General features: G+C 36.3%; 1 protein-coding gene across 1 annotated transcript in view; it reads right to left on the minus strand.

Moving 5' to 3' along the window:
• Positions 1–21,249, minus strand: part of ZC3H6 (zinc finger CCCH-type containing 6) — a 136,205-nt gene that overhangs the window by 59,239 nt on the left and 55,717 nt on the right. Inside the window, exon 3 of the mRNA XM_077135128.1 lies at positions 15,745–15,867. Coding sequence (XP_076991243.1) covers positions 15,745–15,867 — 123 coding nt within the window. The remainder of the gene's footprint in view (positions 1–15,744; positions 15,868–21,249) is intronic.

Consider the following 21,249-nt stretch of genomic DNA (forward strand, 5'->3'; position numbering starts at 1 on the left):
CACAAAAGAATGAAACCAGAAATTGATAACAGAAAGAAAACTGGGAAATTCACAAATATGCAGAAATAAAACAACACAGTCTTAAACAATCTTAATGGGACAAAGAAAAAATCATGAGGGAAATTAAAAAATACCTCTAAGTGAAGAACAATGAAAACACAACACACACACAAAACTCATGGGATGCAGCGAAAGTAGTGCTAAGAGGGAAACTGATAGTTGTAAACACCTATACTAAAAAAGAATAAAGATCTCAAATTAATAACCTGCATGTACACCTTAAGGAACTAGAAAAAGAAGGACAAACCAAGCCCAAAGCTAACAGAAGAAAGGAAATAATAGAGATTAGAGAAGAGATAAAGGAAATAGAGAATTGAAAAGCAATCGAAATAATGAATGAAACCGAAAGGTGTTTCTTTGAAAAGATCAACAAAATTGGCAAATATTTAGTTAGCAAAGACTCAATTGCTAAAATCCAAAATGAATGTGCGAGAATTAATTATTACAGATTCTACTGAAATAAAAAAGGTTATAAGAGAATACTATGCACAATTATACATAAAAAAAAATTGGATAAGCTAGATGAAATGGACAAATTCCTAGAAACACACAAACCATCAAACTGGCTCAAGAAAAAATACAAATCTAAATACTTATAAAAAGTTAGTTGATTGAATCAGTAATCAAAACCTCCTAAAAAGAAAAATCCAGATCCAGTAGGCTTCACTAGTGAATTCCACCAAACATTCAAAGAAGAGTGAATACCCATTTGTGCCGGTTTGAAAGGATTATGTACCCTAGAAAAGCCACATTTTAATCCTGATCCAATTTTGTGGGAGCAACCTTTATTGTGTGTGTTTGTGACTTTTATTGTATAATAGAACATATATACAAAGGAAAAAGTAATACTTTTCAAAGCACACGTCAACAAGTAGTTATAGGACAGATTCCAGAGTTTGTCAGAGGTCACCATTCCATCAGCTCAGATTTCTCCTTCTAGCTGCTCCAAAACACTAGAGGCTACAAGGAATATTAATATAGTGATTCAGCAGCCATACTCATTTGTCAAATCCCATTTTTTTCTGCTATACACCCTTTTTCTCCTTTAATCCTTCTCCCAATCTATAGAGATCTTTTGGGAATGCCTGTTCTGACTTTTTCATGTTGAGAAGGGGTGTCCACTCTGAAGAAAAGGGGGATGTGATTAATTGATAATCCTGGAGAGTCTGGTCCCTCTGGGTTTCAAGATTTATCTGAATAGGAACTCTTTGGGAATTATATGTTCTAGGAAGGCTAACCTAGTGCATAAACATTTATGGAGTCTCCGTCCAAGCCCTAGGTGTTCTTTTTTTAAAAAAAATATTTTTATTGATAAATCTTCACACACCTACATTCCATTCATGGTGTATAATCAGTGGGTCACACAATATCATCACATAGCTGATATGATCACCATGATCATTTTTGGAACATCTGCATCACTCCAGAAAAAGAAATAAAAAGAAAGAAGAAAAAATTCATACATATCACACTGCCACCCTTCCCTCTCATTGACCACTAGTATTTCCATCTACCCAATTTATTCCACCCTTTGTCCCCCCAGTATGTATTTATTTATTATCCGTATCTTTTCACTCATATGTCCATGCACCAGACACAAGGTTTTCACAATCACACAGTCACACTGTAAAAGTTTTTATCTTTATATAATCGCCTTCAAGAATCAAGGCTACTAAAACACAACTCAACAGTTTCAGGTACTTCCCACCAGCCACTCCAATACATCATAAACTAAAAAGGATATCTATATAACGCATTAGAACAACCTCCAGGATAACCTCTCAACTCTGAAATCTCTCGGCCACTGAAACTCCACTTTGTCTCATTTCTCTCTTCCCCCTTTTGGTCAAGAAGCCTTTCCCAATCCCTTGATCTGGCTCATCCTGAGATTTCTGTCCCATTTTGCCAGGGAGATGTACACCCCTGGGAGTCATGTCTCACATGGAGGGGGGCAGAGCAGTGAGTTCACCTGCTGAGCAACCGTTTCTTTTAATCCCTATTCAGTACTGTACAGTGGAAACTTGATTAGATTATCTCTGCAGAGATGTGGCACAACCAATAATAGGTATTAACCTTTGTATAGAAGGAGATATGACTCTGCCCATTCCAGGTGGGTCTTGATTATTTTACTGGAATCTTTTAAAAGAGGAAACATTTTGGAAAGAAACTTAAAAGCTGTACAGAAACCAATAACCCTACAGAAATGACAGAAACCTCAGAGCTGACAGAAACTTCACAGCTGATCTGACACAGATGTGGACATGTGGAGAACAGAGATGCTTGGAGCCAAGCACATATTGCCATGAGATGTTAAGCAAGCCAGAACCTGGGGAGAGCCAAGGGATGTCAAGAGGTAAAAGCCATCCCTGAAGAAGCAAAGTGAAGAACCCCAATAGGAATTGAGACTGAAGGCATCAGAGACCAGGGGCAAGGGACCAGCAGATGCCAGCCATGTAATTACTCAGTTGTCAGACGTGTTTCAGACACATCAGCTTTTCTTGAGTAAAGGTAACTTCTTGGCACTTTAATTTGGAAACTTCCAATTCCTTAGAACTATAACCTTGCAAATTGTTAAATTCCCCTTTTTAAAAGCCATTACACTTCTGGTATATTGCATTCCAGAAGCTTGCAAACTAACACACTATCTTTTCCAAGCTCTTCCAAAAATGTAACAATGGGGAAACACTGTCTATTTCATTCCATGAGGCAGTATTACCTTGATACCAAAACCACACAAAGGTATTACAAGAAAACTACAGGTCAACATACTTTATGAATACAGATAAAAAATCCTTAACAAAAACTGAAATCAGGATCATATTAAAGGATTATCATCCTGACAAAAATACTATTTATCTGCAGAATGTAAGGATGGGTCAACACAGGAAAATCAACTGATACAATATACCACATTAATAAAATGAAGGAAAAAGCTACATGATTATTTCACTAGATAGAGGAAAAACATTTGACAAAATCTAATACGCTTTCATAATAAAAGCACACAATAAACTAGGAATAGAAGAGAATTTCCTCAAAATGATAAAGCCATATATGAAAAACCTACAGCTAATGTCATATTCAGTGGTGAAAGATAGAAGGCTTGGCTCCTAAAAATCAGGAATAGAACAAAGATGTCTGCTTTTGCCTCTTCTCTTTACCACAGCACTGATGGTCTAGAGAAGCAAGTAGGCAAGAGAAAGAAATAAAAGCCATCCAAATTGGGCAAAGTCCCTTGAGGGATGGGAGAAAAAATATGGAACTATTAAACTTTACCAGTGTCAGGGAATCCCCTGATACTGTGTCAAACATTAGTGACACCCAAACCAATAGGCCAAGCCCTTGATCTTGAGGCTTACTCTTGTGAAGTTTATGTAGGTAGTGGAGAAGCTTAGCGTATTTGTAGTTATGCCTAAGAGTTACTTCCAGAGGACCTCTGTTGTTGCCCAGGTATGGCCTCTCTCTCTCCCTAAGTCCAGTTCTACAAGAGAAATCATCACCCTCCCCTCTACGTGGGACATGACATCCAGGGGTGAAAGTCACCCTGGCAGCATGGGAGATGACTCCCAGGGATGAGTCTGGCCCTAACACTATGGAATCAACAATTCCATCCTAACCAAAATGGCGAAAAGAAGTGTAACTAATAAAGTACCAGTGGCTGAGAGAGTTCAAACGGAGTGGAGAGGCTACTCTGGAGGTCACTCTTATGCAACCTTCAGTTACATATTGTTACCTAACGTAACTTGCTAAACCCCAACCAATCCTAAAAAACACTTTAGGGCATTATGTAAGATTCTACAAAGGTTCTATGTACTAGGGTAACTTTCCAGAAACCTACAACCTCCAGATGGATCCCTGGACCAGGTAAGTCCTGAAACCTTGAGGGCCCAGCCTCTCCAGAACATCAGATAGTTCCATCTCCCTACCCCATATTACTGACAGTCCATTCCAACATGAAACAGTTAGAATGGGCATAGCCCAAATATGCCAGAAGAGTGGGAGAAAGATCAAAGGGGATGTTGGAGTTATCCAGAGAAGGCAGGGTTTAACATATGAATATGATCACTGAATCATTAAATTGATTATTTCTTTTAGTCTCTGGTATCTTAGAGCAGCTAGAAGTAAAAACCCAAAATGGTGGAATTGTAACTCACATCAAACTTTGAAATCTGTTCTACAACTAATTGTTATGCTGTGCTTTGAAATCTATTGCTTTTTTTGTATACATGTTATTTTTTCATAAAAAAAGAAAAAACAGTCGATTGTGATGATAAAAACAATACTTATTCTTTCTAGCCTCCATTGTTCTGGAGCAGCTAGAAGGGAAAAACTGAGATGATGGTACAGTAGCCCATGACAAACTCTGGGATGTGTTCTCTAAATACTTGCTGAAGAGTACTTTGAAAACTATTGCTTTTTTCTTTCTTTGCTTTGTATATATGTTCTATTATACAATTTAAAAATTTGAAAAAATAAGTTAATAAAAAAATGTATGTACCAGAACACACACACACACAAGATAAACAAATTAGAAAGAGAGACGTAAATTATCTCTATTCACTGATGACAGGATTTATACATAGAAGTACTAAAGACTTCACAAAAAAACTGTTAGACTAATAAATTCAGAATACAATATCAACACACAAAATATATTGTATTTCTTTATACCAGCAATGAACAAACTGAAGTTAAGGAAACAATTCCATTATGATAGAACAAAAACTATAAAATACTTAGAAATTAATTTAATCAAGAAACCAAACAATGAAATCTACAGAAATTGCTGAAAGAAATTAAGACTTAATAAATAGAAGGCCATATCGTATTCATGGATCAGAAGACTTAATATTGTTAAGGGTGACAATACTACACAAAGCAATGTATAGCATACAGTGCAGTCCCCTGAACTGCCAAAGAACCTTAGTGTGGTACTGGCACAAAGATAGGCGTATAGATCAACGGGGTAGAACTGAGAGCTCAGAAATAAACTCTCCTGCAGATCTTCAACAACGGTATCAAGATCATTCAATGGAGAAAAGACAGTCTTTTCAACAATAGTGCAGGCAAAACTACATATTCATTTGCGAAAGAGTGAAGTTTTGTATACACCGTATACAAATATTAACTCACAGTGGATCAAAGGTCTGAATTTATGAGCTAAAATTAAAAAACTCTTCAAAGAAAACGAAGGGGAAATTTTTCACAAACTTGGATTTAGCAATAGTTTCTTAGGTGTGCCACCAAAAGCACAGGCCACAAAATAAAAAAACAGATAAGCTGTTCGTCATCAAAATAAACAAAATTGGTGCAGTGGGACTGATTATAAAAATTCAGAAATGGATAGCACAATACTACCTAATATAATGGAATAATGTTAGAATACTGAATGAAGCTGAATGTGAGATGATAGAGGGAGGAGGCCTGGGGGCACAAAGGAAATCAGAAGGAAAGATATACGATAAAGACTAAGATGGTATAATCTAGGAATGCTAAGAGTGTATAATGATAGTGACTAAATGTACAAATTTAAAAATGTTTCTGCATGAGGGAGAACAAAGGAATGTCAACACTGCAGGGTATTGAAAATAGATGGTAATTAATATTTTAAAATTTTAACTTATGTGTAAGACTAAAACAAAAAATGCTTATTTGGTACAAAATTTATATTTTGACTAGTGCATTCCTAATATAACTTATGTGGACAGCTTAATTGAACACCATAAGTACATGGAACCTTGGATAGGGAATAAGATTTTGTAGATTTTGTCCAGAGTGATGCTGTGATAAATCCCAGAATGATTTGAACAGTGAGTGAAAAACTATTTGCAAAGTTCCCTTGGGGGAATGGTGAGAATTGGGGAAAATTCAACTTCCAACTTCCCCAAGTGGAGAAATTTTGATATTCGCACAAGCAGTGGGGACAACCAAAGCAATAGGCTGAGCCCCCAATCTTGGGGTTTGTTTGTTCATATGAAACTTAACCCCACAAAGGATAGGCTAAGCCTACTTAAAATGAGGCCTAAGAGTCACCCCCAAGAGAATTCTTCTGTTGCTCAGATGTGGCCTCTCTCTCTCAGCCAACATGACAAGCAAACTCACCACCCTCCCCCTGTCTACATGGGACGTGACTCCCAGGGGTGTGGACCTTCCTGGCAATGTGGGACAGAAATCCTAGAATGAGGTGAGACTCAGCATCAAGGGATTGAGAAAACCTTCTCGACAAAAGGGGAAAGAGTGAAATGAGACAAAACAAAGTGTCAATGGCTGAGAGATTTCAAACAGAGTCAAGAAGTTATCCTGGAGGTTATTCTTATGCATTAAATAGATATCACCTTGCTTATGAAGATGTAATGGAGAGGCTGAAGGGAAGTGCCTGAAAATGTAGAGCTGTGTTCCAGTAGCCATGTTTCTTGAAGATGATTATATAATGATATAGCTTTCACAATGTGACTGTGTATTGTGAAAACCTTGTGTCTGATGTTCCTTTTATCTACCTTATCAACAGATGAGTAAAACATATGGCATAAAAATAAATAATAGGGAGAAAAAGTGTTAAAATAAATTCAGTAGATTGAAATGCCAGTGATCAATGAAAGGGAGGGGTAAGGGGTGTGGTATGCATGAATTTTTTTGTTTTATTTTGATTTCTTTTTCTGAATTGAAGCAAATGTTCTAAGAAGTGATCATGATGATGAATATGCAACTATGTGATGATATTGTGAATTACTGATAATGTATGTAGAACAGAATGATCATATGTTAAGAATGTTGGTGTTTTGTTATTTTTTTAATTAATTAAAAAAGAACATGAAAAAATAAATAATGGAACAAATGTTAAAATAAATTTAGTAAATTGAAATGCTAGCGATCAGTGAAAGGGAGGGGTAAGGGATATGATATCTATGAATTTTCTGTTTTCATTTCTTTTCTGAGTTGATACAAATGTTCTAAGAAATGATCATGATGATAAATATACAGCTATGTGATGATATTGTAGAATTACTGATTGTATATGTAGAATGGAATGATCATAGGATAACGTTTGTGTTTGTTATGTTTAAAATTTTTAAAAAGTATATTAAAAACATCTTTATGGCTGCCAGCCGCCATGGCCCGGAGAAGCACACGCCTCTCAGGGACCTCACCGCAGTGGATTCTCTTAGCCGGTTCAGCCGTTCCAGAATGGGGTCTACACCCACAGGAATGGATAAAAGGAGCATGGCCTTTCTAGGATACATTGCAGCTTCAAACTACCACATGAACCTCATAAAAATGAAATATTTTGCTTTCTGGAAGAGGATGAAAAACGAGCTACAGACTTGGAGAAATATTTGCAAGCCACATATACAATGAAAGAGTAGTCTCTGGATTATGTAAAGAACTCTAAATTCCCAACAGTGAATGAAGAAAAAAGGTATTAGAAAATGGGAAAATACATAAAGATACTCTCTCAAATACAGGTGAATCTGCAATGATTTCAGTTATAAAAATAACTAAAAGAATATGAGCCCTTTCTCTTTCCTTCTGCCTGGAGGCTCCAATGAAATGACAAGAACATGACTCAATTATGGATAATATATTCAGGCATAGAAGAGCAGGAATTTAGAACATGGTTCCCTGATGATACCAGAAATCACCCTTTAAATCTCATCCTTCAACCCCTTTGAAAAGGAAATAAATAAAAATCTATCTTGTTAAAAAAAAAAAAAACACATCTTTATGTAGAAAAAAAATTTGTATATTAAAAGAACACTATCAAAAAATCAAAAGTGGGCAGACCACTGTGGCTCAGCAGGCAGAATTCTCACCTGCTATGCCAGAGACCCAGGTTCGATTCTCAGTGCCTGCCCATACAAAAAAAATCAAAAGACAGCCTACAGAATGGGAGAAAATATTTGCAATTACATATCTGAAAAGTGATTAATACCCAGAATATATAAAGAAATCCTATAATTTAAAAAACAACAGCAAAACACAATCTAATTTTAAAATGTACAAGACTTAGGACAGACATTTCTCCAAAGAAGATATACAAATGGCTAATAGTCATGAGAGAAATGCAAATCAAAAGCAAATGAGGTACCATTTTACACCCACTAGGATGGCTATGATTTAAAAAAAAGGAAAATAACTAGAGGGCAAGGCTATGGAAAAATGGGAACCCTCATGCACTGCTGGTGGGACTCTAAAGTGTAGCCACTATGGAGACACTGTTTGGCTGTGTCAGTTAAACACAGAATTTTCATATGATACAGCAATTCCATTTCTCCGCACACATCTAGAGAACTAAAACAGGGACTCAAACAGGCATTTGTACGCCAGTGTCATAGCAGCATTAGGCACAAGAGCCAAAAGTTCGATAGCCCAAGTGTCAATCAATGAAACCTAGTCACACAATTGTACTCCTCAGCTATAAAAAGGGTGAAGCTCTGATACATGCTAAAAAAATGGATGGACTTTTAAAATATTATGCTATTTGATATGTCAGACACAAAAGGCTAAGTATGGTATGATTCCACTTCATAAGGTATCTAGAACAGGTAAATTCAAATAGACCAGAGGTTACCAGAAACTGGTGGGACAGAAGGATGAGGAGTTACTGCTAAGTAGGCAGTTTCTTTTCGGGATGATTAAAAAATTCTAGAATAGTGGTGATGGTTATAGAATATGGTGAATATATTTAATCCCACTGAATTGTATTCTTAAAAGTTGCTAAAATGGTAAATTTTAAATTATGCAGATTTTACCACAATAAAAAAAGAAAACAAGAATAAGTTGTGTTCAAAAGGCTAAAAGCTACTCTATTGTTACTAACATAATAATGTTCTTGCCTTAGCTTTTGTTTTCCATGTTCTATGTACCAATATCTGTTCATTTCCCATAGGAATACTTAAAAAATCCAGACCATCATACATTAATTCCTTCTTCAATAAAATGAAAATTTTGAAGATGAAGAAAAGATAGCAGAATAGCTTTGGCTGGAGTAGAAAAGCATAAATATTCCACCAATTTTGAAAATTTCCAAATGACATGTTTAAGTCTATTATGTTTAAATAAAAAAACATATAGGAAGAAAACAATGTAAAAGGAAAATGTTTCTAGCTGAAATCAAATAGAAAGAATTAAAGTTTTTCTTCAGAGTGAAAAGCACCTGATAAAAATTCTGCTCATCAGGAACTGTTTATTTATTTATTTATTTATTTTACTAATTAAAGAAAAAAAAAATTAACACAACATTTAGAAATCATTCCATTCTACATATGCAATCAGTAATTGTTAACGTCATCACATAGATGCATGATCATCATTTCTTAGTACATTTGCATCGATTTAGGAAAAGAACTAGCAAAACAACAGAAAAAGATATAGAATGTTAATATAGAGAAAAAAATAAAAATAATAATAGTAAAAAAAAAAAGAAAAGGAAAAAGAAAAAAAGACAAACAGACAGACAAAAAACCCTATAGCTCAGATGCAGCTTCATTCAGTGTTTTAACATGATTACCTTACGATTAGGTATTATTGTGCTGTCCATTTTTGAGTTTTTGTATCTAGTCCTGTTGCACAGTCTGTATCCCTTCAGCTTCAATTACCCATTATCTTACCCTCTTTCTAACTCCTGCTGGACTCTGTTACCAATGATATATTCCAAGTTTATTCTCTAATGTCGGTTCACATCAGTGGGACCATACAGTATTTGTCCTTTAGTTTTTGGCTGGACTCACTCAGCATAATGTTCTCTAGGTCCATCCATGTTATTACATGCTTCATAAGTTTATTCTGTCTTAAAGCTGCATAATATTCCATCGTATGTATATACTACAGTTTGTTTAGCCACTCGTCTGTTGATGGACATTTTGGCTGTTTCCATCTCTTTGCAATTGTAAATAACGCTGCTATAAACATTGGTGTGCAAATGTCTGTTTGTGTCTTTGCCCTTAAGTCCTTTGAATAGATACCTAGCAATGGTATTGCTGGGTCGTATGGCAATTCTATATTCAGCTTTTTGAGGAACCGCCAAACTGCCTTCCACAGTGGTTGCACCCTTTGACATTCCCACCAACAGTGGATAAGTGTGCCTCTTTCTCCGCATCCTCTCCAGCACTTGTCATTTTCTGTTTTGTTGATAATGGCCATTCTGGTGGGTGTGAGATGATATCTCATTGTGGTTTTGATTTGCATTTCTCTAATGGCCAGGGACATTGAGCATCTCTTCATGTGCCTTTTGGCCATTTGTATTTCCTCTTCTGATAGGTGTCTGTTCAAGTCTTTTTCCCATTTTGTAATTGGGTTGGCTGTCTTTTTGTTGTTGTTGAGTTGAACAATCTCTTTATAAATTCTGGATACTAGACCTTTATCTAATATGTCATTTCCAAATATTGTCTCCCATTGTGTAGGCTGTCTTTCTACTTTCTTGATGAAGTTCTTTGATGCACAAAAGTGTTTAATTTTGAGGAGCTCCCATTTATTTATTTCCTTCTTCAGTGCTCTTGCTTTAGGTTTAAGGTCCATAAAATCACCTCCAATTGTAAGTTTCATAAGATATCTCCCTACATTTTCCTCTAACTGTTTTATGGTCTTAGCCCTAATGTTTAGATCTTTGATCCATTTTGAGTTAACTTTTGTATAGGGTGTGAGATACGGGTCTTCTTTCATTCTTTTGCATATGGATATCCAGTTCTCTAGGCACCATTTATTGAAGAGACTGTTCTGTCCCAGGTGAGTTGGCTTGACTGCCTTATCAAAGATCAAATGTCCATAGATGACAGGGTCTATATCTGAGCACTCTATTCGATTCCATTGGTCGATATATCTATCTTTATGCCAATACCATGCTGTTTTGACCACTGTGGCTTCATAATATGCCTTAAAGTCAGGCAGCGCGAGACCTCCAGCTTCGTTTTTTTCCCTCAAGATGTTTTTAGCAATTCAGGCACCCTGCCCTTCCAGATAAATTTGCTTATTGGTTTTTCTATTTCTGAAAAATAAGTTGTTGGGATTTTGATTGGTATTGCATTGAATCTGTAAATCAATTTAGGTAGGATTGACATCTTAACTATATTTAGTCTTCCAATCCATGAACACGGTATGCCCTTCCATCTATTTAGGTCTTCTGTGATTTCTTTTAACAGTTTTTTGTAGTTTTCTTTATATAGGTTTTTTGTCTCTTTGGTTAAATTTATTCCTAGGTATTTTATTCTTTTAGTTGCAATTGTAAATGGGATTCGTTTCTTGATTTCCAGGAACTGTTTATTATGATACACACTGTTAATTTTATTTCTTCCTTACTAAAGTATGTGAAACAAGGAATACACTTCAGTACTAGAGGTTTATTAATAATGCTATTCACGGAAATGTTCCTATTAGTTCTATATTCTCTGTCAGTTTTTTGTTTATATAAAGGAAGAAAAAATTGCACATAATACAACTTGAGGATCTAAAAAGACCAAGACCATGATTCAACTTCGTTTTACACATTTTAAATGTAACATAAAAATATGGCTCTGGCAGAATAGCTCCATAAGACTGTCTGTTTTTTAATAAAATGCAGAAAATATTAAGAATTTTGCATTAATTATAAAATAAGAGAAAAACATATAAAGTAATGAAGAAAACAATTAGCTCATCAATCATCAATTTTAAATTCACTGTTTTAGCCTGGTTTTAAACAATACTTTTCAAAGTTTATAAACTTCCTTCTAAGTCTGGCATTTGAGAAATCCAGGAAGGAATTACAATTGTAGCCAAAAGGCATTATTTCTGACATTTCTTTAAAAGTCACTATGGAAAATAAAAGAAAACAAAAAACAATTGCTTAGATTAAGTTGAAGATAAATTGATAAATTGGGAGTGCTCACACTTTCATTTATTAAAAATGTGATTATACAAATGCTTCATGATATTTGTTGATGTTTTTTGATAAAAGGCTATTTTATTTATGGTTAAGTAGGAATTTTTCTCTGCAGTTTGGCTGCTGGTCATAAAATTTTAATTCACCACATCAGTTCAATTATTTGATTCCTCACATCTTTACAAAGTGACTGTACAGGTCCCACCTTTCTAAACTGAATTAACCCTAAACTTTCCACCTACCCCGCCTTCCCCCAGGGCTCCTCCCGTGACCCCACAGCCGTGGACAGCCCAGGGCTGCCTGGTCTTCCTCAGGGTCTCCAGGAAGTAGCAGCAGGTGGTCTGGAAACCTCCTCACACTCCGCACACTCATCACCGAGTGAAGAAAACACACGCACCACAAGCCCTAGTAAGCACTTTTTCATTCGTTACTAAGAGCACATAAAAGAAATGAAATCAACTATAAATTCAACCAAAAGAGATGTTTCTCTGATGGCTTTGCTGATTATCAGGCTCATACATGACACGGCAAGACTGTCGTTGGGACAGAGCTGTTTTCTGTGAAACAGAAACTAGCCCCACAGCAATCCCTGTGGCCACGAAACAAGAAACAGGAGGCCCCGAATAATGACGAGGACAAGGGAAATTACATCAAGTCTTCTAATTTAGCTGCTGGATGTTAACGTAATATTCTATTTTTTGACCTATAATAGTATATGTTATATAGCAGCTGCCTGTTATTCAAGAAAATGGGATTTGAGGAATGCAATTAGGGTATTTACTAATTCTCAGTAAGTCAACTCTAAAAATAATTTGGAAAATATAGTACTGAACGTTTTCGTCTCCTAATGGCAAACTAAGTAATTCAAATCAATCCTCCCCCTGAAAAAAGTTGAAACGATAAACAAGAAAAATTTTAAAGAAATCCATTTGTATCAATCAGAAGCTATCAGGTTCATGGAGGACTGCATCCACGGAGTAGATGAAAATCCCCCAAAGTGGGCAGTGCTTGGAATTACTTTTGCTTTGAGACCACTGGCTCACCATGCACAATCAGTTGGAAGGCTCAATAGCATTTCTGACTTTCCTTTTAATCTAGGAAAACAAAAGGTGGAGTTTATCTGGCAAGGGTAAAAGCCCTTGTAACTCCTGCTCCCCAATTTTGGGGGGATCTCATGGCGAGAATCATTTGTGTGGCCCAGAAAAGTCTCAAATCCTGAAAATGGAATAAGGTTTGTAAGGGTCCCCAGACATATGGCAGAAACAAGTGAAAATCTTCTCTGGAGTTAAAAAAAAGGCCTCAAATCATCTCTTCAAAATGCAGTGCATTTGTAAAACACAACATAGCACACAATAGGAAAAAGTACACCATAGGAAAAAACACAAAAGGCAGGCATGTGGGGAGAACAAATCACATGAAAGAACTTAGAAAAATAACAGGTAATAAAAATACAGATCCCAGAGACTGGGATTGTGTGGCATAGGTTTCAAAATATTTATGTTTACTATTTTTGGTAAAAGACAATACTAGGATTTCAGTAGGGAACTGGAAACTATAAAAATGACTTAGCAGACTGGAAAAAGAATCAAACAAATTTCTAGGCTGAAAAATATAAATACTGAACTTAAGAAGTTAATAGATGGATTTAACAGCAAATTTTACCCAGAAGAGAAGAGAGACAAAGGATAAAGTATAGCATTTTTAGTAAAATATTAACAATTGGGGAAGCTTGGTGAAAGATATACAGATATATATTCTTTCCAACTTTTCTATAAGTCTGAAATAATGACAAAATAAAAAGTTATAGAAAAAAAAACACAGGGAGAGATAAACACATTTCCCAATGAACAAAAGCTGAGAGAATCGCAAGCAGTGGGGACAATCAATTCAACAGGCAGAGCCCTTGATCTTGGGGTTCACCCCTATGAAATTTATTCTTTCAAAGAAGAAGTTAAGCTTATTGATAATTATGCCTAAGAGTCACCCCCAGAGAACCTCTTTTGTTGCTCAGATGTGGCCCCTCTCTCTGAGCCAACTCGGCAGGTGAACTCACTGCCCTCCTGGCTACATGGGATATGACTCCCAGGGATGTTAATATCCCTGGCAATGTATGAAATGACCCCAGGGGACGAGCTGGGACACAGCATCAAGAGACTGAACTCTTGACCAAAGAAGGAAGAGAGAAATGAAACAATATAAAGTGTCAGTGGCTGAGAGATTTCAAACAGAGTCAAGAGGTCATCCTGATGGCTATTCTTGTGCATTATATAGATAATCTTTTTTAGTTTATGGTGAATTGGAATAGCCTTCAGAGGGAAGTACCTGAAGCTGTTGAACTGTATGCCAGTATCCTTGAATCTCTTTAGTATTTTATTGACAAATCTTCACACACATGATATAGCTTTTAAAATGTGAACGTGTGATTGTGAAAACCTTGTGTCTGATGCTCCCTTTATCCAGGATATGGACAGACGAGTAAAAAAAAAAAATAAGGACAAAAGTAAATAAATAAGGAGGGGAGATATGGGGTAAAAAAAAAATGAAAAAAAAAGCTGAGAGACTTTACTGACAGCAAACCTACACTACAAGAAACGCTAAATAAAGTATTCCGGGTTAAAAGCAAATGATACCTGACTGAAACTCAGGTCTGTAGGAAGGAACGAAGATCACTAAAAATGAAATGTGAGTACATATAAAATATAATCTTTAAAAAAGTATTTTTTTTTACTTTTCTTAATTTCTTTAACTGAGTTTTTAAGCAAACTTAGTACCACTGTATCTTTGGAGATAGATAACAGTCCATATGTGATGACAAGCAACAACTGCATAATGTTTAAAAATATATGACACTTAAAACAAATGCACAATTGTTTATACATACAAACTGACCGTGTGCTTTGGAGTAGCCTTACAGAAGGTTGAATAATTTATTTCAATCGTACTGCTACTGTTTTAAATATTCAGGACCTCCCCACCTGGAGTTACTCACAATGACAGCTTAAGACTCAGAGATCATAAATCTCGTTACTTGACGCTCACAAATGCCTGTAATCTGAGACAGTGAGGTCTGGCATGAGCATCTCATATCTACCAGAAGAGTCTCCAAACGATCTCTGCAAGTAAATCTGACCAGGAATGATGGTATGGAGGCAGCAAACTAATGTTTGCTGAATTGGGCAGGTTTACAATGTTCTGAAACACGGCAGCACCACTGGCCACACACATCCTAATGATAAAATTATTAGCTAGAGTACAGTTTTTCTCCAAATTTTAAAAGAAGACATTTTAACATAACCTCATTTATTCAATGGTCACTTAGGAAGCAACCCCAACTACAAAGGAAACAACAGTCAGATTGGAAAATAACCTAGCAAATATAGTAACTGAGCCCTAAGTGCCCGGGAGGGGAGCAGACCCAGCCAGAACAACCAGGGTGCAGGAGCCGCCTGGCAGCAGCTGGGCCCCAAGTGCACACTGGGAGTGCCACTAATTTCCCAGCAGGAATAATAATTCATATTCACCACAAATACTTTGTTCATACAGTGCAACTGCTGAGAAAGATCTAAGAGATGTCATATTGTTTTAAAAATTGTTCAAAATGCTTCAAACAACTTTTACACTTACAGAGATAGATGTTGCCCTATATTCAAAATTCACTTACACCTCATTTTCTAACTGCACTGGATAAAGTGTTCTGACTTATTCTTTATTTTCAAATATTCAGAGATTTGAGATTCATGGCATATATCTTATAAAACATTATTTTTCAAAATACCTGAAAGCAAAGAAATAAAATTGAAAACTCTATTTTTCCCTTTAAAAGGTAATACCTGAGGAAATGGAATGTCATAATTCCTGTAGAAGCTGGTTCCTTTTTTATGGGAACTTTCTGTCCGTATGACATCTGAATCAAGGCTGTAGTCTGAACCACCATCACTAGATGGAGAATTATGCTGGAAGAAGGGAAAAGACAAAAAGGTACATTTACAGAAGGAAGAAATTTTAAGTAGATAAGCTTGTTGCTAGTAGACTCTGAAGTATTAACTGAAAAATTCTTGCTCCAAAGGCCACCAGCACATGCACTTCTCTGATTTTCAGGGAGAAAGACTATCTTCTGGGCTCAGGGACTTTATGTGATCATTTATGACATAAACAGAAAGAAGGGCTTCAAACAGAAATATTCCATCTCTGTGCTATAAAATGCTCACAGATTTACGCTAATCTTAAAGAAAATAAAAATTGGCTCATCTCAAAAAAGGGTTCTGAACATGAGAAGAGCATGTATTAGTTTATATTTATGTAAAATGGCTTTGGAGTTCTTATTCTATTTACCAAAACACTCCAGATCACTCCAGCCCATAAAAATTGAAAAAAAGTGAAAGAAAACCACAAGTAATTGATAATGATAGACAGATATCAAGAGAAAGCTTTTTCATGTAGGAGTGCAGTTTTCAAAGAAATATCACTGAATATCCTTCAAGTGGTAAGAATAATTACCTTCCCAAGCTGTGTAACTTCTCTAAATATTTCTCTAAGTTCTCATCAATGAGAACGCTGACTCTGTAACTTTGTCACCCTTGTACTCTTCAATGTCTAGGTGGAGTGCCAATCCAATAAAATCTCCTGAACTAAGCTGAACTCCAGTGCCTTTACAAGGGACGATGGTTTACTACGGTCCATTCTTAAAGGTCTTTTGTGTAGCCAGACAAACTGTTTTCCCGTACTTTATTCTTAACTCCACTGGGGTTTGTTTCTGTGGTAATTTTGATGTTAATTTTATTTTTGTTGATTTGATAGGTGATATGAAGAAAGCTTTTTTTTTTTTTAAAGAGAGAGGGAGGAAAGGAAGGAAAGACAGAGAAGGAAGGAAGGATGGAAGAAAGGGAAACATTTTCAAACATTTTCTTGTTTTATTATATTTTGTTTGTTTGTTTGTTTTTTTACATGGGCTGGGGCCGGGAATCGAACCGGGGTCCTCCGGCACGGCAGGCAAGCACTCTTGCCCGCTGAGCCACCGCGGCCCGCCCCTGAAGAAAGCTTTTTATATATACTCTGTTGAAATGTTTCACTTTAAACTAATCATTGTTGGTTAGGCTTTAAAAGAAATATTATCCCTTTAAAAAGCCCAGTTTGCTCAGTTCTAAGGAAACTTTTTACTATAATAGCACTAAACGATAACTGCTCAAAAAGAAGCTCAAATGAAGATACTTGATGCGGAGAAGAAAAGGTTCTGTTTAAGACAGAAGGTTCTTCAGGTTATTCCAAAAAAATATGTAAGTCTATAACATACGAACTTTGTGGCTCACATATGATGCAAAGAAGTAACTATTGACCTGAAATTAGCAATTGAACTACATCAGAAAAACCTGGAAATATTAGAGAGTAATTAAAAGTTATTTTAAAATTATGTAAAAAGAGACTTCTGGGAAATGGCAGAATAGAATAGGCTGAGTTCAACCCTGCTCCATGGAACAACTAGAGAAGTGACAAAAAAACGACCAGGACAGCAGTTCTAGGGTGCAAGTGACCTGAGAGGGTCTTCTACACTATATAGGGAGGTCCTGGATGACATAGCTGAGAAATATGTATAACCTGGTATCTCCCTAAAATTTTAGCTAGCTGTGTGACACCTAAGACCCAGAATAAGAGTTGCTACATATAACAATTGTTTAAAAAAAAAAGGGGATCAGACTTCAATCAGAGAAAAGAACAAAGCTGATATGGTCAGAACTAAAGCAAATCAGAATACAGGGATAAGGAAGACACTGTCTGTATCTCAGAACTTCACCCACTATATGAGACCAAAGGAAGAGAGGTTTATTTTGTCCAAAACCTCAATTTTCTGTAGCACATAATCTAACTCAACCTGTCTGCATAACTTATTTTAAACAACCCAACACATGGAGCCCAGAATGGGACTGAGGGCTTGAAATTCTATATAGCTTAATGTAATGCCCAGTGTGCCAGTTTGAAAATATTATGTAGCCCAGAAAAGCCAGGTTTTAATCCTGATCCAATCTTGTAGTAGCAACTGTTTCTTTTAATCCTGATTGAATACTGTAGGTTGGAAATTTTGGATTATATTATCTCCTTGGAGATGTGACACACCCAGTTGTGGGTATTAACTTTTTTTTTTTTTTTTACATGGGCAGGCACTGGGAATCGAACCCGGGTCCTCTGGCATGGCAGGCGACCATTCTTGCCTGCTGAGCCACCATGGCCCACCCGGGTATTAACTTTTGATTAGATGGAAATATGACTCCACCCATTCCAGGTGGGTCTTGATTAGATTAATGGGATCCTTTAAAAGCACAAGCATTTTGGAGAAAGTCAGAAATCTCAGAGCCAACAGAGAGAGCCTACAGAAACAACAAAGCTTAGAGAAATGACAGAAGCCTCAGAGTCAACAGCTCTCATAGCAAAGGTGACACAGATGCGGACACAGGGAGAACAGAGACAGATGTTTGGAGATGCTTGGAGCCCAGCAGATGTTGCCACGAGATGTTAAGCAAGCTAGAACCTGGAGAGAGCCAAGGGAAGCCAAGAGATGAAAGCCAGCCCTGAAGAGGCAAAGTGAGAAACCCCCATGGGAAGAGAAGCTGAAAGCAATGGAGCCCAAGAGCAAGAGACCAGCAGATGTCAGCCACGTGACTACCCAGGTGACAGGTATTCCTGACCCATCGGCCTTTCTTAAGTGAAGGTAACCTCTTGGTGCTTTAATTTGGATACTTTCACTCCTTTAGAACTGTAAACTCATAACTTATTAAATTCCCCTTTATCAAAGTCATTCCAATTCTGGCATATTACATTCTGGCAGCTTGCAAACTTAACACACCTGGATACATCCCAGGGTATGTTGGGCAGATAATTAAAAAGTATTGGCAGTGCGGTGCAACAGTGGCTCAGTGGCAGAATTCTCTCCCGCCATGTGAAGACCTGAATTTGATTTCCCAGTGCCATGAAAAAAAAAAAAAAAGTATTGGCAAAGTCCCTTGTGGGGCTGCAGAAAAAATATGGTACTATTACACTTTAGCACTGAGGAAAAGACATTGATACTGTCTCAAATATTAGGGACTCAAGTCAATAAGCCAAGCCCTTGATCTTGAGGCTTGCTCTTATGAAGTTTATTTCTGGAGTGAAGAGGCTAAGCCTATCTAAATTTATGCCTAAGAGTTACTTCAAGAAAAGTTCTTTTGTTGCTCAGATGTGGTCTCTCTCTCTCTAAGCCCAAGTCTGCAAGGAAAATCATTACCCTCTCCCCTACATGGGACATGACATCCAGGGTGAACGCCTCCCTGGAAATGTGGGACATGACTCCCAGGGACAAGCCTGGCCCTGACGATGTATGATTGACAACACTTTCCTGACCAAAAGGGAGGAAAGGAATGTAACAAAATCAGGTATCAGAGGGTAACAGAGTTCAAACAGAGTCTAGAGGCTATTCTGGAAGCTACTCTCATGCAAGCTTCAGTTAGATGTTGCTAATTACCATGGTTGGCCAACCCCCAACCGAAACCATTCCTGTTAACTCTAAAGAACACCTAGGGCTCTATCGGAGACTCTACAAAGGCTTCATGCACTAAGATCACTTTCTAGAAACCTCCACCTCCAGATGGTTCCTAGGCCAGGTAAGTACTGGAACCCAGAGGCCCAGTCTCTCCAGAACATCAACCAGTTCCATCTCCCTACCCCATGTTATCAACACCCCTTTGGGACATGAAAACGCTAGAAAAGGCATAGCCCAAATACTCCTAAAGATTGGGATAAGGATCAAAGGAGAAGGAGGAATAATGACAGAAAAGATAGGATTTAACAAATGGATATGACTGCTGATACTTCGCTTAGTCTCCAGTGTCTTGGAGGAGATAGAAGGAAAAACCTGAAATTGTGGAACTGTAATCCACACTAAACTCCCAAATGTATTCTATAACTACTTGTTACGATGTAGTTTGAAATTTATTGCTTTTTTGTATATATGTTATATTAACCAATAAAAATGTTTAAAAAACTAAGTAAAAAGAAATGGTACACTTTTTAAAGATGGTACACTTTTTATTTGAAAATTTTTGTTTCCTTTTTTTCTCTCCATTCTAAAAATATAAACAAACAACTTAAAATTTTTACTGTTTGAAAGTGTTTTGTTGATTTTAGTTATTTTGCCTATAATACATTGGTGTAATATTTTCTTCAATATAGTTGATTGTTAAGTACTAAAGTTCAAGTCTCAATTATTATATTTACTACAGAACTCTTAACAAGTAGCATCAACTCACCTGATGGTAAGTAAAGAGGACAAAAGATACAGTTCAAAGAGTAATTAGCCAGAAAGCCACTTCCTGACCCTCTTAAATATTCAAATAGTGACAGAAAGAATTTAGGGACTTAGGTGAGTTCCCCCAATGTGTCATCCTTTTCAGATTCTTTTGCTTTTATATTCTTGGAATCTGAACATTCTTTCTCTTTGGCTAACTAGCCAATTTCTCCTGTCCTTCAAGATTTAGCACAATCTATATGTCCAATAGAAAGAGAATGATTTACTGGGTATATTCAGTATATATTCAGTGTTTAACTATACTGAATTATAGTAATAGCATCAATTAAAATGATATTTTGGAAGATTTTACAATAACATAAAAATATTTTCCTTGTTATATTAAGTGAAAATGCAAAATATAAAATCAATTAAACAGTATTATCTTCAATATTGAGGAGAAAAAAGTGCAGAAAAAAGACGAAGGAAACAGCAAAGCATTACTGTAGTTACTGTTGTTTAATTTTTGATCGTTTCTTTTTCTTTTTATATTTCTATGGTATTTAAGTTTCTTTGAATAAGTAACTTTTACCTTTAAAAAAAGACTTATTTTTAAGACCAAATTCAAAAATTTCCCATCTTGGAATTTTTTTCTGACTTCCTCAATCACAAAGAAGATACTCAACAAGTGATTTTCATAGGTATTCTGTATGCTATGTGGGATGTTTACAAAGAAGAAAAGGCTTCCCATAGTTTTGTGGGTTCTACTTTACCCTAGACATCCAAAAGCCTCTCTTCTCTTCACCCATTCTCTTGATAAAGCACTCTCCCAAAACTTCAGCTCTCAAGAACTGTTAAAAATTATTCCCAAGATGATATTTCTAGTAGAAATGCTCCACCCTGTAATTTCCAATGTAGTCAGTATAACTCCCTTTGGATATTTCCCTTTTTGCCTCAAACTCATTATATCTGAGTTGAAATTCACTATCTTTTCTCCTAAACTAGCTCTACTTTCTGACATTTAGCTATTACTAAAATGGCTAAAAATGTGGGACTCATATTTGATTACTCCCTTTCACTCTTC

The sequence above is a fragment of the Tamandua tetradactyla genome, chromosome 17, assembly GCF_023851605.1.
Source record: "Tamandua tetradactyla isolate mTamTet1 chromosome 17, mTamTet1.pri, whole genome shotgun sequence".
Lineage (NCBI taxonomy): Eukaryota > Metazoa > Chordata > Mammalia > Pilosa > Myrmecophagidae > Tamandua > Tamandua tetradactyla.